Genomic DNA, 14,785 nt, shown 5'->3' on the forward strand with positions numbered 1-14,785 from the left:
AATGAGTGGCCTTTTGGCAGGGCATGGTGGCACAGATCTTTAATCCCTGGATTCCAGAGGCAGAGACAGGAGGATCGCTTGTGAGTTTGAGGCCAGTCTGTTCTGCATAGCAAGTTCCAGGCCAGTCAGGTCTACGTAATGAGACTTTGTCTTAGAACAAGCAAGGGTTCCCACAGCTACATGTTAATGACTGTCGTGTCTTGCAGTAATGAGGTACATACTGTCTCTTCTCTTATGGATTACCAGTCATCTAGAAACCATGTAGAGTATACTGGGAGGTGTGTGAGGGTTCTAGTTTGGGTTTTTGTTGTTCTGCTTTTTGTTTTTGTTTCTGTTTTTCTCTTCCTTATTTTAATAGGGAGTAGATCTTGAGAGTCTCTGTTGTGTAGGTTGCTTAGAGATCCTTAGGCTCACCTGGCTGCTTTGAATTTTCAATGGTCTTCCCGTTTCTGCATCCTGAGTATTGGGATTGCAGGTGTGAGCTGGCACAACCAGATCTTTTGTTTTTTGGCTGGCCTAGAATTGGACATGTAAACCAGCTGGCCTCCCTTTTCTTGTCTTTCTTTTTGCATCAGTTCTTACATTATGACCCAGGCTGGCCTCCACTTACCTGTAAGATCCCCGTCTCTACATCCCTATGTAGGCCCACAGGCAAGCGCTTGCTATAAGCTCCTACAGTATCCCATAAGGGATTTAGGTTTACCGATCTCTGGGTATGTTCAGGGGTGATCTAATGGACAAAGTGATCTGATATTGTAGAATTTTCTGCTTTGATCAGCCAGGTCTTCATAAACTCAGGCCTACTTGAATTAATTGAGCTGTAATTAACACATTAAGATAATAGGGATTTTTCAGGCCTTTTCCTCCAGCTTTCTCTTCTCCTGTACATTTTCTGTCCACTCTTTATCTTTTTTTTTTTTTTTTGGTTTTTCGAGACAGGGTTTCTTCTGGCTGTCCTGGAACTTACTCTGTAGACCAGGCTGGCCTCGAACTCAGAAATCCGCCTGCATCTGCCTCCCAACTGCTAGGATTAAAGGTGTGCACCACCACTGCCCGGCTTTCTGTCCACTCTTATGCTGGCCTTAAGAGATCCAAGTTCAGCAGGGCTGTGAGTGGGAGTCTGTGTGAACGCATATATCCAGTTACAATTATAGCATGGAGTGTGCATATGTGCACTCATGTGTGTCTATGTGTGTACACACACCCACACAGCATTGGAGGGGAGCTGTCACAGAGTGGTGTAGGGCTCCAGAGCCTTCTGCTTTCTTGAAGTCAACATGGGGGACAGAGGCATAGGTGTAGAGAATTCACCCAAACCCTGGTCAAGCAGAAGGCTGTGCCTGGTGATACATGCCTTCTTCCTCTGAACATCCATTTGTTTCAAGGTCTTTCAAGACACTCACCTCTTATAACTGAAATACATTTATTTATTTATTTTAAAGGACAGCTTAAATAGGCAATGCAGAAGGAAAGGTGGCCCCACTGACAGTAAACAGAAAGGAGTGAGCACCGTCACCCCCAGGGGCAGGAGTCCCTGGGACAGCCATGTCTGCTGGCTTACAGGCTATCTGGGCTTACAGAGGAAGTCACTAGGGATGGGGACAGGGCCCAAGGACAGTTGTGTACCAGCAGAGCCTTCTGTGTATCGAGATCAAAAAATGAAGAGCAGAAGAGAGGTGCTAGCTCTTCTGGGGGTCCCTGGGTGTCCCCTCGGGTTCCAGGCCTGGTGCTTGATCACACATCCATGTCTATGGCAGCTCACACTCCTTAACTATATGTTCTTGTTTTAATGCCAAGGATAAGGGTTGGGATATAACATGACAGAACAAGTTTTAAAACCAGCCGAAGGATGGCAAGGCCTGGCAGGGCCTTACCAAGGGAGCCTTCAAGTCTCTTCCTCAGAAAGACCACTCCTGACCTCAGCTTCTCACAGCACTATGAGACAGTGCCCATTGGACAGCTCCTTGATACCCAGTGGCCACGTGACCCCAGCCGGTGGCCTGTGGGCCTTTGCTCATTGCAGCCCAGACCCTAGTCAGGCATAGAAAACTCGCTCGGCCTGTGGATGTAGCTCAATCTATAAAGTGCTGGCTTAGTATACACAGGGCCATGGGCTTGATCCCCAGCACCCCAAAAACCAGGAGTGGTGGAGGTATACACCTGTAATCTCAGCACACAGGAAGACAAGTGGAGGCAGGAGGATCAAGGATGTCCTAAGTTACATAACAGGTTTGAGGCCAGCTTAAGTCACATGAGACTGTCTAAAAAAAAAAAGAAAAAGAAAGAAAGAAAAAAGAAGAAAAAAAGGAAGGAAGGAAAAAAAAAGAAAAAAGAAGAAAACTCACTCCAGAGAGATGCTCAGGAAAAAAGCCATACCACAAGGTTATGAGAAACAGAGGACCCAGACCCCAGGAGCAGCCTATCAACCCAAGGGCCCTAGGTTTGACACAGCCTGGCTAAGGAAGAGCCTAGGATCTCAGCAGAGCCAGAGGGAGCAGGACAGCTGGGCTGAGGCACAGGAAAGAATAGGCTGGCTGTGCTGGAGCCTCTGGCTGTGGCAGCATGAATCACCTCAGTTGGAAGCAAAGTAAAGGGAGCAATCCTAAACGTCCTTGGCAATTTCTTTAGTGTCCATGGGACAGGATAACATGGCTTCCTGTGTCTGTGCACAGCCCAGCAGGGTGGAGGTGCTGGGCTTGAGCCAGGCTGCCTAGGGTCAGGGGATAAGGGTGGGGCGGGCTGGGAGCTGGCCAAGGGCTCCAGTTACTTCAGGGAGTCGAGATAGGTGCAGACCTCAGAGAAGACAGTGTCCACTGTGCCTTCAGCATTGACCTGTGGGGATAGGACCATGAGGGCAGAGACACCAGGCAGGATCTACACACCCTCACTCAATGAACTAAGGGGAAGAGAGAAACTGAGGCAGAGGGAGAGGGCTGGCCTAAGGCCCTCTGTGAGCTGCAGCGGGAAAAGAGAGGTGTTCCCCACCTTGCGCACAATGCCACGCTTGTCGTAGAAGGAGATGACAGGCTCTGTGGCATTGTAATAAGTCTCCAGCCTCTTCTTGATGGTCTCCTCATTGTCGTCCACGCGGCCACTGGTTTCCCCTCGCTTCAGGAGTCGTTGGGTCATGGTCTCGGCGCCTGCATCCACATACAGTAGCATTGCGGGCTGTCCAATCTGTGTAGGGTGGACATCGGATCACTGAGACCCATCCCTGCCTCCATCTTCAAGCCTTACATGAGACCTGCTCAGAATGACAGTCCCTTACCCAGGCAACCAGAGGGCCTTCCTAAAGTAACTCCTGCTACTCAGTTCAAACCTCTTCCACAGCTTCCTAGAACCTTCAAGAGAAAGCCAAAGTCCTTACCAGATCTACAGCATTTGTGTGTCATGTCCTTGGCCACCCTACCCCCAGCTGCTCTCCTGATCCCCACCCTGTCCCTCCTTCCTTCAGCCATGCTGACCTATGCTTATCTGTCTCCCTCCCACGCCAGGCTAGCACAGGTCCCCTGTTACCCTTTCCCACAACTGAGACCGACTGAGCCTCAGCTAGAATCTCACTTCTTCCAGATGATCTTCTCAAATGTGACCTCCACTATTCCTGGTCCCTCAGTGTCCCCTCGACAGCCTCTAGGTATTTACTTAGCTACCTCCCCCTTCCCTCAGCCAGGATGGGAGCTGAGGGCTGAGTAGGATTTGACTGACAAAGGAATCAGAGGAGGGACAAGGTGAGGACTGTACAGAAATCTAAATGACGGTCACTGTCATAAGCCACACGTCACAAAGATGGCCTGGAGAGGTGTAAAGGAATAGGGCCTGGCTGGGCCTTGCACTGACGCAGGCAATGTTTCCCTTGTCTGGCTACACAACCCCTCAGATCAGGGAGCCTATCTAGGTCACCAACAGATCCCTAAGCCTGGCCTGGTCTAGGCTGGCTTGTGAGGGAAGGAGAACTCTGGGTCTTCCTAGACCAGAGAGAAGGAAAGGCAGCCTTGGGCAGGGCCTTGGCCAGGAGGTCTAACAGCCTTGGGGCCTCTTTTCTTTAGACCCCAGCTGAGTCAGTCCCAGGGGCCTGACATCACATCAGCTTGTCACTCACAGATCCTCTCCTGCCTCTGTCCAACTGTGTAACCTAGGGTAGGCTACTGAGCCCTCTGAGTCTGGTGTCTGTCTCCTGGGTGGTTGTGGATTCAGTGGGACAGCACTGGCTGCCTACAGGCAGGAGAGATCCACCATCTGGTGACCTTGGACAGTTTACCAGTTTAGAGCGGCAAAGGCCAGACCAAGGTTGCTGCTACCTGTCCATTAGCCATCGGCTGCCAAGGTCCTCTGAGTCCCTGGGCCAAACACAGCAGACTCGGCATCCACACTTCGGGTGGAGGAAGTGGGGCTTGTCTCTGGGCAATGCATCTCTGGCTGGAGCCTCAGTTTCTCAGAATGGAAATGGGCATCTAACCAGAGGAGTGGGCCCCTCCTCTGGAGTGGGATACTGCCCACCCAAAGGAAGCTCTGGAGATTTTAGTCAGTAGGACATGTCACTTCCAGGCCTGTCCCTATTCCTTCAGTGCAGTTCTGGCTCCCCCTAGTGTCAAGATCTGAGAACTTCAGCTACTTGGACTCCCAGAGGCTGTCCCCAAGCCCTGAGCGCAGTCTGGAAGCTCCGTAATAGCTAGTACAGGACTGTTAGGCACTTTTATTTGCTGGATGTGGCCCTGAGGGTTGCAGGTGACCTCACACAGCTAGGGAAATGGGGAAAACCAATATGTGCCTCAGGGTTGTGCCTAAAGGAAGATAGATCGACTCCCATTTTACAGATTAGCATACTGAGGCTCAGAGCAACACAAACATTTTCTTGAGGTATTTCACTTAGAGGTTGTGACATACAGTCTCCTGCTTAGACTGAGATGCACAGAGGTGAGCAGAGTGAAGCTGGAGGTACCCCATCTCTAGCCCACCTGGATACCAGTCAGCCTATTCTCCTCAACTACTACCTCTTCCTCCTCAGCACCTTTAGGTCCACAGTCCCCTGTGTGGCCTTCTATGGTGTACATGTGTGCACATATGTATGTACCAGCATGTGTGTTCACACGCACGCACCCCTGTAGTGTGAGCTTCCTCCAGGTGCACACACATGTATGCAGCGGACCTATGCACGTGTGCATCCTACACTGCCTATTGCTTGTGTAGGTGTGGATCACGCAGGCAAATGTCTGCCTGTGGACACGTGGGGACAAGTGCCACAGGATGAAGTCTTTCAAAGCCTCACACCTTTCTTTGAGGTGGTTATGGCTGGTCCCGTGTGGCCTTCCCACCTGCACACTGTAGACTCTGCCTCCATCACCCTCCCTCTTGGCTGCATCCCAGCCCCTAGTCAACAGCCGGTCAAGGGTCTTACCTTCTGTTCAAACTCTTCTCCCTGTTTCACCTCCCTCGGGTAGCCGTCGATCAGGAAGCCATTGGAAGAGTCCACTTTGGCTAACATAGCATCCCGGAGCATGTCTAGCACCGTCTCCTGTTGTCCAGCAAAGGAGCCTTGAGCCTTCTCTCCCCGACCTCTAGACCTTGGCTTGTGCTGTCCCACCCAAGCTTGCCCTCTTTCCCAGAGCATGTGAGTCCCAGCAAGCCCCTCTCCAGGCTGGGGCTTCAGTGAACCCCCTTCCAGCCTGAAAAGGTCCTGGGCCTGGGCACAAAGCTCCTACTGGCTTCCACTGTCCCCATCCTCGCCAAGCCAGGGTCTTGGTGAGGGGACAGACTGAGATACAATGGGCTTATGATTCCAAGCATGACATAAAATGTAGGGGTAAAATATGGTAAAGAAGGGGACAAATGGGTCAGCAGGACGGCTCAGCGAGTGGCATTTGCCACCAAGCCTGATAACCAGAGTTTGACCTCCAGGACCCACATAGTGGAAGTAGAGAACCAATTCCTTCAAGTTTCCTCTGACGGACATGTTGGTGCCATGGGAACACGCACACCTCTCCCAACAAACAAATAAATAAAGTAACTGAAGGGGACCACCCCAGTGTAAAGCTAGGGGCTCTGAGCTTAAGGCTGTGGAGTCAGGAAGTCTGAGTGCCTACGGGGAAGATCACTCCAGCTGTAAAGGAACATGGTTGAGACAGAAAGTCCAAGACACTAGGGGATGGAGAATGGGAGGCAGGGCTGCGTCCAACAGGGTCTTAGTAATCGCTGGAAACAACTTCTGGCCAAGGACAATGGGGGAGCAGAGCAGGTTTCAGAGCTAGAGAGAGCCATAGTCACCCTTGGCAGGGTGTTACAGGCTTTGCTGGCTGACCCTTGGGGCTCAGGGTCAGACCAGTCCCTGACAAGTCCCACTTACCAGTGGCACCAGCTCCCCCTTCTCCATGATGGAAGATAGCATCTTGCCCCTCTCAGATCCAGAGCTGACTTCTGCCCGTAGCAGGTCCCCAGTAGAGAGGTGGGTGTATCCATATTTCTGCACAATCTTCTCACACTGGGTGCCTTTACCTGAGCCAGGCCCACCTGCAAGCACCCATGCATTCAGAAACCCTGCTCCCCCCCACAAAAAAAAAAAACACAGCCTCAGGCAGGATACCACTAGGGTCCTCAGTGAGAGAATAGAGTTCAAGGAAGAGTCTCACTTGCCTTTAATCCCAGCACTCAGGAGGCAGAGGCAGGGGGAGCTCTGTGAGTTTGAGGCCAGCCTGGTCTACACAGTGAGTTTCAGGACAGCCAGAACTATGTAGAAAGATCTTGTCACAAAACAAAACACAAAACAAAACAAAAATCCTACAGTGCCTGCTCAGACCCTCCCTGCTTACTCACCATGTGTCTGTCTACAACTTACCCACCACAAAGATGATCTTGGCCTTCTTCAGTTTCTCTGTGGAGAGAACAGGGGAGCAGGAGTCAGTCACTGGCTAAACAAGCAGGCAGAGGCCCATGTGTGAGCCGGACTTGGGCTGAGTGAGCTGGGACAGACACTGGATGTTCCGGACAGGCCCAGACAAAGGCCAAGAACTCAGCTAAGGATTCAGAGGTTAAGGGACAGAGATGGCAACCCTGTGGTGCCTTGGGTCGGGGAAGGGCTGAACCCCAGTGTTGGTCACCTCCAGTCTTTCTGCCTCCCTCCTCATGGGGTTCACTAGACAAACAGCAGCCCATGATCCTATCCTGTTCCTGCTGTCACCTCTCCTCTCTCTTTGGCTTTGGCCCTGTCATGGCTGCCCTGGCCCAGCAGTACAAATGTGGAGCTGGCAACCACAACCTGTTGCCATAGAGATGGTTGCCAAGGAGAAGGGCTGCTGTGGGCAAATGGAACTCTTACTCAGACAGGGAGTTAAGGAGACTTTCCAAACTGCCTCCCTAGGACCCACAGCCCTGGTGGCCTGCTGTGGAGAAGCTATGTGGCCCAGTGAATGCAGGCCTAGCTAGTGGGAGTGAGGCCCTGTGCCCCATACCTGATGCTAAAAGAAGGGAGCAGGGAAACGGAGGCCTAGGAAGGGAGGGGTTACCCAAGGGAACACCTGAACCCAAAATAGAGCCCTGGGCTTTCTCCTGAGGTTCCTCCCTTAGAGTGCTGAGCAAGGACCTCAGCATGGTGCAGCCTTCCCAGGAGGAGGTGGGGAGCTTCCTAGGAGGAGGTGGGCTTGAGAGCTTCTATGGGTCTAGAGCCCTGAGGAACTGGGGGTTGGGGGGGGTGCCTAAGGCTGAGTGTGGCCTCCAAGGGGTAGATCCTTGACCAGCAAGTTGAGGCGCTAACAGCGTCTGTCAGGCTCTTTAAAGAGCCACCCAGGCAGAGGCCCAGTGCCAGAGAATGGCGGTGCCAGAAGCCCCGGCCCACCCATTCTAGGCACTCTGCCCACATCCCAGAGCATAGAAGTCAGGAAGACAAGACTTTAGGGTCCACCCCGCTGGCTTACAGGGGCACTGAGTCCCAGCAAGGGCCAGACATAAGGCCTGCCCACTGCTCCAATCAACCCCTCACCCCAACTCCACACTGCTTGTCAGTTAGCTGGAAATGCTGCCTAGCATGTCCCCCTCCCCAGTACTCTCCATCCCCAGAAAAGGCATGGCTATAAATATCAGCATAGGTGAGCTCTGAGATCCTACAGGCCTCAGGCAGGCCTTGTTGCTTCTAAGATTAGAATCCAAGGGTATCCTAACAGGCAGGAGGAGGAAGCCTGGGGACTCCTCCAAACCTCTCAGACAATCTGTGAGCCCACCCCTTAACACATAGGTACTCCAAGGCCAGGAGGGGACCACATACCTTCCATCCTGCTGAGGTCTGTTAGCTAGGTCAGCACTCTGCAAGACAAGGCACAGGCAGAGGTGAGGGGTTCTCCTCCCACCCCTGACTCAGCCTCCACTCAGCCCCACCCACAGCAGTAAGTGCTGGGCTCCTTCCTGCAATTTCCAAACTGAGAGGCCAAGAGCATAGAGAGATACCCAGGAGGCAGAATGACCTTGGAAAAGTCACCTTCCTGCTGGCTTCTATTGCCTCTGTCCCCTACTCCAGTGTGCACCTTGGTCTGCTGGAAATGCCTGGGTAGAAGTCAAAGAGGGGAGTGAACAACTGCATGGAATCTCTCAGAGAGTCCCTAGTGTGTGTGTGTGTGTGTGTGTGTGTGTGTGTGTGTGTGTGTGTGTGTGTGTGTAGTGTCTGCCAGGTGCCTTGACAAAACTCCCCAGGGCCAGGATGCTGGCAGGAGTCTCCTTGCCTGGGGACAGGACAGGTGGCAGAACACTCCTGGGACTCAATCCTGTAAGGTTTGTTTTGTTCTGTTTGAGACAGGGCTTGTTCTCTGTAGCCCAGGCTAGCATCACACTAACTTTTGGCCCTCCTACTGCCTCAGCCTCCTCCCCTGGCCCTGCGTGGTTTGGTTTTGTTGTTTTTAATTTTACATGTATGATTGTTTGCCTGCACGCTTGTAAGCGTACCACGTGACTACAGTCCACCAAGAGGCCAGAAAGAGGTGTGGAGTCCCTTGGAACTGGAGTTACAGGTGGTTGCAAGCCACCATGTGGATCAAAGAACCCAGGTCCTTTGGAAGAAGCAGCCAGTGTTCTAGCTGCTGCCTCTCTAGTCCTCTAGCCTCTTTCAGGTTTTAATGCAAGGTTGTCCCTGGCTCCAGCCTAAGCAGGCCCAAGTCCCCTCACATGTGGCCCTACCACTCATCCCCTGGGGAAATTTCACTCACAGGCCCAGCTTCCCATCCTTTCTTCATAACCACCCACTCTCCAGCCTCTTCAAAACTATGTCCTCAACCCCACCTGTCCCACCATCCTAAGACCACCAGCCTTCTGCCCTGAGTTTGTGTCTCTGGTCTGTGTGTCCCAGAAACATGCTTCTTCTCACTCTGGCTTCAGGTCCCAGGGACCTCCCCAGCCGCACTGTGCAGCCAGTCCTATTCGTGTTCCCAACAACCCATCCCATCTCTGCCCTGAACACTTGTACCCCAACCATCCGTCTTCTCTTCATCTGAGACCATAGCCCACCTCCAAAGAGCTCTGAATCACACACACACCATACACACACATACATACACACATACCCCATACACACATACACACACACACAGATACCACATATACACACACAACATACACACAGACACCACACACAGACACCACACACACACAACACACACACAAAACATACACACACATACACACACACAACATACACACACATACACAACACACACACAACATACACACACACAGAGCAATGGTATTTCCCCTGGCAAGCACCAATCATGTGACCCTCCTGCTCATAGGCTTCCATGTGTGGCCCTCTTGGCTCTCTAAATCAAACCTGAACCCCTCAACCTAAATCAAACATGAACCCCTCAACCTAAATCAAACATGAACCCCTCAGCCTAAGTCAAACCTGAACCCCTCAACCTAAATCAAACATGAACCCCCCTCAATCTATCTGGCAGGTTCAGGGCAGTCTGGCCCCTCTTTCTCATCCACTTTAATGCCCCCCCAGGCCTTTGCAGTGTTACACACCAAATGCTTGGGGATGTCTTTCTCCAGTACTACTGGAGGCCCCAGCTCAAGTGTCACCTCCTTCAGGACCCCTTCCTAGATTCCACCCCACAGTCCCACATTGACAGGTGCTTTCTCTGAACTTCTAGTTGCAGCGTAAGGTGTCAGAACATTCATTAGAACCAAGGGTCTTGTTCCTGTCCCTGATTGGGCCTGGCAGGGGATGGCACTGGCCTAGGACCCTCATTCTACCCTGCCTGCCATCTGGGCAGGAAATTGAGGCTTGTGGAGGGATGCAGACTGACCCCAGACTCTGATTGGGGTCAAGCTCAGGCCTGGCACCCCAAACCAGACAAGGACTTCGAGCATTTTGAATAGATCCACGGCCTGAGCTGCAACCTTTAGGATCACAGAGCATCCATGAGAAGGCATGGAGCTGTCAAGTCCTTCGGCAGCTGCCCAGAGGAGGAGGAGTGTCTCAGGCCCTGGATGGCCACCAGGATGTCCTAGGAGACCACACCCTTCTACTTGCCCCAACCCCCCTCCTGGTAACCTAAGTCCCTCTGCCCACAGACACCTGCCGCTTCTTTGGTCTAAAATAACTTAGGTCCTGAGGAGGCCTCCAGGAGGCCAGGGGTCTCAGACAGAGTAAGGTTACAGGGCTAAGTGGCCAGGCCTTATAAGGTTCCCTAGGTCAGGACCCCAGTGCTCCTCATATGACTGTCTTCTAGGTGGTTTTCAAGGAGCAGAGGCCCCAGGGGACAAACTTCCCCAATCACTACGCCTGGTTGTCCCAGATGCTTGTTCAGCAAAAGTCCTCACAGAAGCTAGCTATCAGATAAGGTTTCAGTCACAACCCCAACACTCAGCTGTGTGACCTTGGGCAGTTGATGTCCCCTCTCTGGCCAGCCTTACTGCTGCTGAAACATCCTGGGTAAGCTGAGCAGACCTGTGAGTCAAACAGGAGGTGCTGGCAGGGCTCCAACATTCAGGGGCCCCAGGTCCTCCCAACACTTGACACATTACAACTCTTGGAACACACAGGCTGCCCCTATCCAGTCCTCTGGGACAAGGAAATTGGCCTCTGTCCTTGCCTCATCCCTTAGGGCCCCAGCACAGATGTACCAAGGGCATGGGTGCAACTGAAGCCCCAGGAATACCAGCTGGGACAAAAGGGGTCTCAAAAGCTGAGAGGACAGGGACATACACGAATACACGCACACACACATTGCCACAGGGCACATGCACCCAGAGCTGATAGGTGATAGGACACACATGCAAATACACACATTGCTCATAACCATGGATACAAACATTCAAGACACACAGAACCCAAGGGTAGCCTGACACCAGCAACCCCCACCTTCCCACAGGTGATGTCTCCCCACTCGTCTTGGAGGCTTCCACTCGGGCAGACAATGGAGCAGTCACACACTGACCTGGGGGAGGGTGTGGTGGTCGCTGGGGCCAGTGCGTGCCCTGCCTGTCCTCTCAGCCGCCTGCAAAGGCGACTATTTATAAGGCTGTCAGCGCGCACGCATGGCATGCTGGGAGCCAGCACTCTGGCGAGATGGCAGAGAGAAGGGAGGAGGGAGGGGGAAAAGGAGGAGGAGAGAGAAGGAAGCAGGGACTCTGATGGAAAGCTTAGTTAAGAGTGAGCGTCCCCACCAGGCACCCCCAGGGACTGAACCTGCACACAGTGTCTCTGCCGGCGCTCTGTGCCCACAGTACTCCCCACGGTCACGGGTTCTATGGCTGAGGAAGCTGGTGCTCAGACAAGTTGTGTGTGTGAAATCTCAGTGTTTAGGCGGCAACGGGACCAGATGAGGGAAGTAAGCAGGGAGGTGGACCAGGGTGTAAACTTTGCTGTTCCAGGGTTACAGCCTCAGGCTCCGAGACCCTTACCCTGAGACATCTCCACTGTTGGAAAAGACTCCTGGACCCTAAATATCTGGTGGTTAGGTAGGTGATAAGCCAGTCTTGAACCCAAGAAGCTGCTGGGCAGTACCCCATAGTTGAACATGGAGGTAGGAACTTTCAGAAAGCTCTGTGAATCCAAATTGGGAGATTACAGAGTATGAGGACTCTCATTTGTGAGCACCCAGGTGGAGCACTATGCCAGCAGTGAGTCGAGCTGTGCTCAGGGGACCCCTAAGCACAGAGCAAGACCCAGAGGCCAGAGACTCCCTGTGTGGGAAGCCGTGTGCTGATGGAGCTCTCTACAGGAGACGTGGTATAGGGTAACAGGTACTCAAAGCATAGCAGGGCAGAGGGACCGGCAAGGCTCAGAACACATGCGTGTGCCTGTATTTGACCATCAGACCGCATAAGGCTTCCAAAGCATGGCTGTAAACAGCAAGATAGGGTGAAACTGGAAACTGTTTTGTAAGTGTTCGGGAGCCACAGACAGTTTGGATGGTGTCTGAACAGCAACAGCAGCCTGCATACCAAGGTCTAGTCCCAATTCTGCCACTGTGGGGCAGATGCAGTGGGACATCCTTCCTGTGTTGGTCTGAAAGGCCCACTCAAGACTTAGGCAGGTGTGTGCATTGCCACTCTTGGGGAAAGCAGATTGATGATGTTATCCAAACTTAGCAGCTCCTACATCAGAAAGCCATTCAAGTGACACCTATGGGAACAGGATTTATACAGGAAGGTTCTTAATCCCAGTGGGACAGGATGGACTGGGGCTGTGGCACAGCAGGGTGCACAGGAGCTGTTGATTCTGTCAGAGAAGCTCTGAGTAAGAAAGAAAACCTCATTTTCTGGGGTAGCAGGCACCTTCGTGAGAGTCATGATCCACACCTGCCCAGGTCAAATCTCACCTGAACAAAGATTATTGTGAACGCAGGTGAGGTTAGGGATGGAGCTTGGTGAGAGCAGTGCTGAGCGTACAGGAAGCCCTGGCTCACGCAGTGTAAACTGGATGAGGCAGTGCAAGCCTGGCACTAGAGGGATACAGACATGGGGATCAGAAATTCAAGGGCATCCTTGGCTATCAAGGGGCTATCAATTTCAGGCCAGCCTGGTCTACACAGAGGGTTTCAGGACAGCCAGGGCTACCCAGAGACACTATCTGAAAAAACTGACTCAGTGGTTAGGAGTACTTGATTTTAAAAAGGACTCAAGTTCGATTCCCAGCACCCACATAGAAGCTCATAACTGTAACTCCATGTCCCAGGGATCTGCCTTCTGACAGCATGAGGCACACACATGGCACCCAGATATCCACAACAGCAAAGCACTCATATACACAAAAATCTAAAAAATAAAGAACCCTAACATGGACATGCCTTGGCTCAGGGTACCTCTCTTGCTGTGTCCTCAGTGGAGCCAGATGGATCCGGATGTTCCCTCCATACCTTTCCCCCTTCTCGTCCCCTCTCCTTCCTCTTCCTCTCCCCTTTTTCCCTTGAAACCTAATCTCACACATCTTTTCTGCTCCTCCTGCCTGCTGGGTTGCTGGGATCACAAGGATACTCAACCATGCCCAGTTTCCTTGCTGCTAAGGATGAAGCCAGAGACTTCTTCCCGCTAAACTCTATCTCACCTAGCCTGTATCCACAGGCTCTCTATTTTTCTTTGCTCTTTTACATTCATTTGGGGGGGCATGAATGTGTGGGCTCCCATGTGCTATAGCACACTTGAGGTCAGAGGATAACTTGCAGGGACGGTCCTCTTCTTCCTAATTTAGGTAGCCAGCTGAGGCAGGAAGCACCAGTACCTACTGGGTCATCACACGGGCTCTGTGCTTTAATTAAAAACTTTTTTTTTTGGCCGGGGGGTGGTGGCGCACACCTTTAATCCCAGCACTTGGGAGGCAGAGGCAGGTGGATTTCTGAGTTCGAGGCCAGCCTGGTCTACAGAGTGAGTTCCAGGACAGCCAGGGCTACACAGAGAAACCCTGTCTCGAAAAACCAAAAAAAATAAAATAAGATAAATAAAACCTTTTTTTTTTGCAATTAGGTTTATTTATGTGTACTTTGCCTGCATGTATGTATGTGTAGTGTAGTGCCCACAGAAGTCACAAGAAGGCTTTGCATTCTCTGGAACTGTAATCTCAGATGACTCTTAAGCACCATGTGGGTTCTCAGAACCAAACAAAGGGGACCTGCTGCGCTGTCCAGCAGCCCTGGTTTTGAGCTACAGTGTGGGTACTTGGAATCGAACTCGGGTCCTCTGTAAGAACAAGTGCTTATAACCACCAATCCATCTCCCCAGCAGCCACCCCCACTCCCATCCCTCCCCTGTCCCCCCCCCCCACAAGGTGTGTCTATGTAGCCCTGGGTATCCTGGAACTCACTATGTTCACAAAGATCCACCTGCCTCTGCCTCCTAAATGCTGGGATTAAAAGGCATGGGCCACCATGCTGGCTTTAGGATTTTATTTTTAATTTATGTGCATGTGTGTGTGTATCATGTGTGTGCAAGTACCTGTAAAGGCCAAAGAGGGCATCAGATGCCCTGAAATTAGAACTGCAAGTGGTTGTGAGGCACCTGAGGTAGGTGCTGGGAATTGAACCCAGGTCCTCTGGAAGAGCAACCAGCACTCCCTAACCACTGAGCCATCTCTCTAGCCCTCAGTTTCAGTCACTTTATAACCAGAAAATTCTAAAACATGAGCAAATAAAAGTGAAAGTAGTTTAAAATACTAACAAATATTTTGAGGGCGAGGGAGATGGCTCAGCAATTAAAAGTACATACTGCTGTTTCCAGGGGAACCAGGTTCAGTTCCAGTCACCCACAACTGCATGGCTCCTAACAGCCAGTAACTCCAGCTCTGGGAGAAGCCAACACTTCTGGCTTCCTT

At 51.9% G+C, this 14,785-nt stretch overlaps 1 protein-coding gene across 2 annotated transcripts; it reads right to left on the reverse strand.

Annotated features, from left to right (window-relative positions):
* Nucleotides 1-1,406: 1,406 nt before the first annotated feature.
* Nucleotides 1,407-11,511, reverse strand: Ak1 (adenylate kinase 1). 2 transcript variants are annotated; one of them, XM_028757077.1, is made up of 7 exons: nucleotides 11,415-11,511; nucleotides 8,252-8,289; nucleotides 6,830-6,865; nucleotides 6,341-6,504; nucleotides 5,396-5,512; nucleotides 2,986-3,177; nucleotides 1,407-2,832 (listed from the first exon to the last, which is right to left on the reverse strand). In XM_028757077.1, the coding sequence occupies exons 2-7, from the start codon at nucleotides 8,256-8,258 to the stop codon at nucleotides 2,764-2,766; spliced, it is 585 nt and encodes a 194-aa protein (XP_028612910.1). In that variant the 5' UTR covers nucleotides 8,259-8,289; nucleotides 11,415-11,511; the 3' UTR covers nucleotides 1,407-2,763. The 2 variants fall into 2 exon arrangements, with proteins under 2 accessions (XP_028612910.1, XP_028612909.1); XM_028757076.1 differs by lacking the exons at nucleotides 8,252-8,289; nucleotides 11,415-11,511 and adding an exon at nucleotides 7,092-7,209.
* Between the last annotated feature and the right edge of the window lie 3,274 nt (nucleotides 11,512-14,785).

This window comes from Grammomys surdaster, unplaced genomic scaffold, assembly GCF_004785775.1.
Source record: "Grammomys surdaster isolate TR1022 unplaced genomic scaffold, NIH_TR_1.0 126133, whole genome shotgun sequence".
In the NCBI taxonomy this organism is placed as follows: Eukaryota; Metazoa; Chordata; class Mammalia; order Rodentia; family Muridae; genus Grammomys; species Grammomys surdaster.

Bases quoted from the DNA above. Each gene is read 5' to 3' on its own strand.
- Ak1 (XM_028757076.1), bottom strand. From the start codon at position 7,146: ATGGGCTGCTGTTTGTCTAGTGAACCCCATGAGGAGGGAGGCAGAAAG. The intron at 6,866-7,091 runs GTGACCAACACT...TTCTCTCCACAG, and splicing joins GGGAGGCAGAAAGACTGGAG to AGAAACTGAAGAAGGCCAAG. The intron at 3,178-5,395 runs GTAAGACCCTTG...CACCCTACACAG, and splicing joins GAGAAGAGTTTGAACAGAAG to ATTGGACAGCCCGCAATGCT.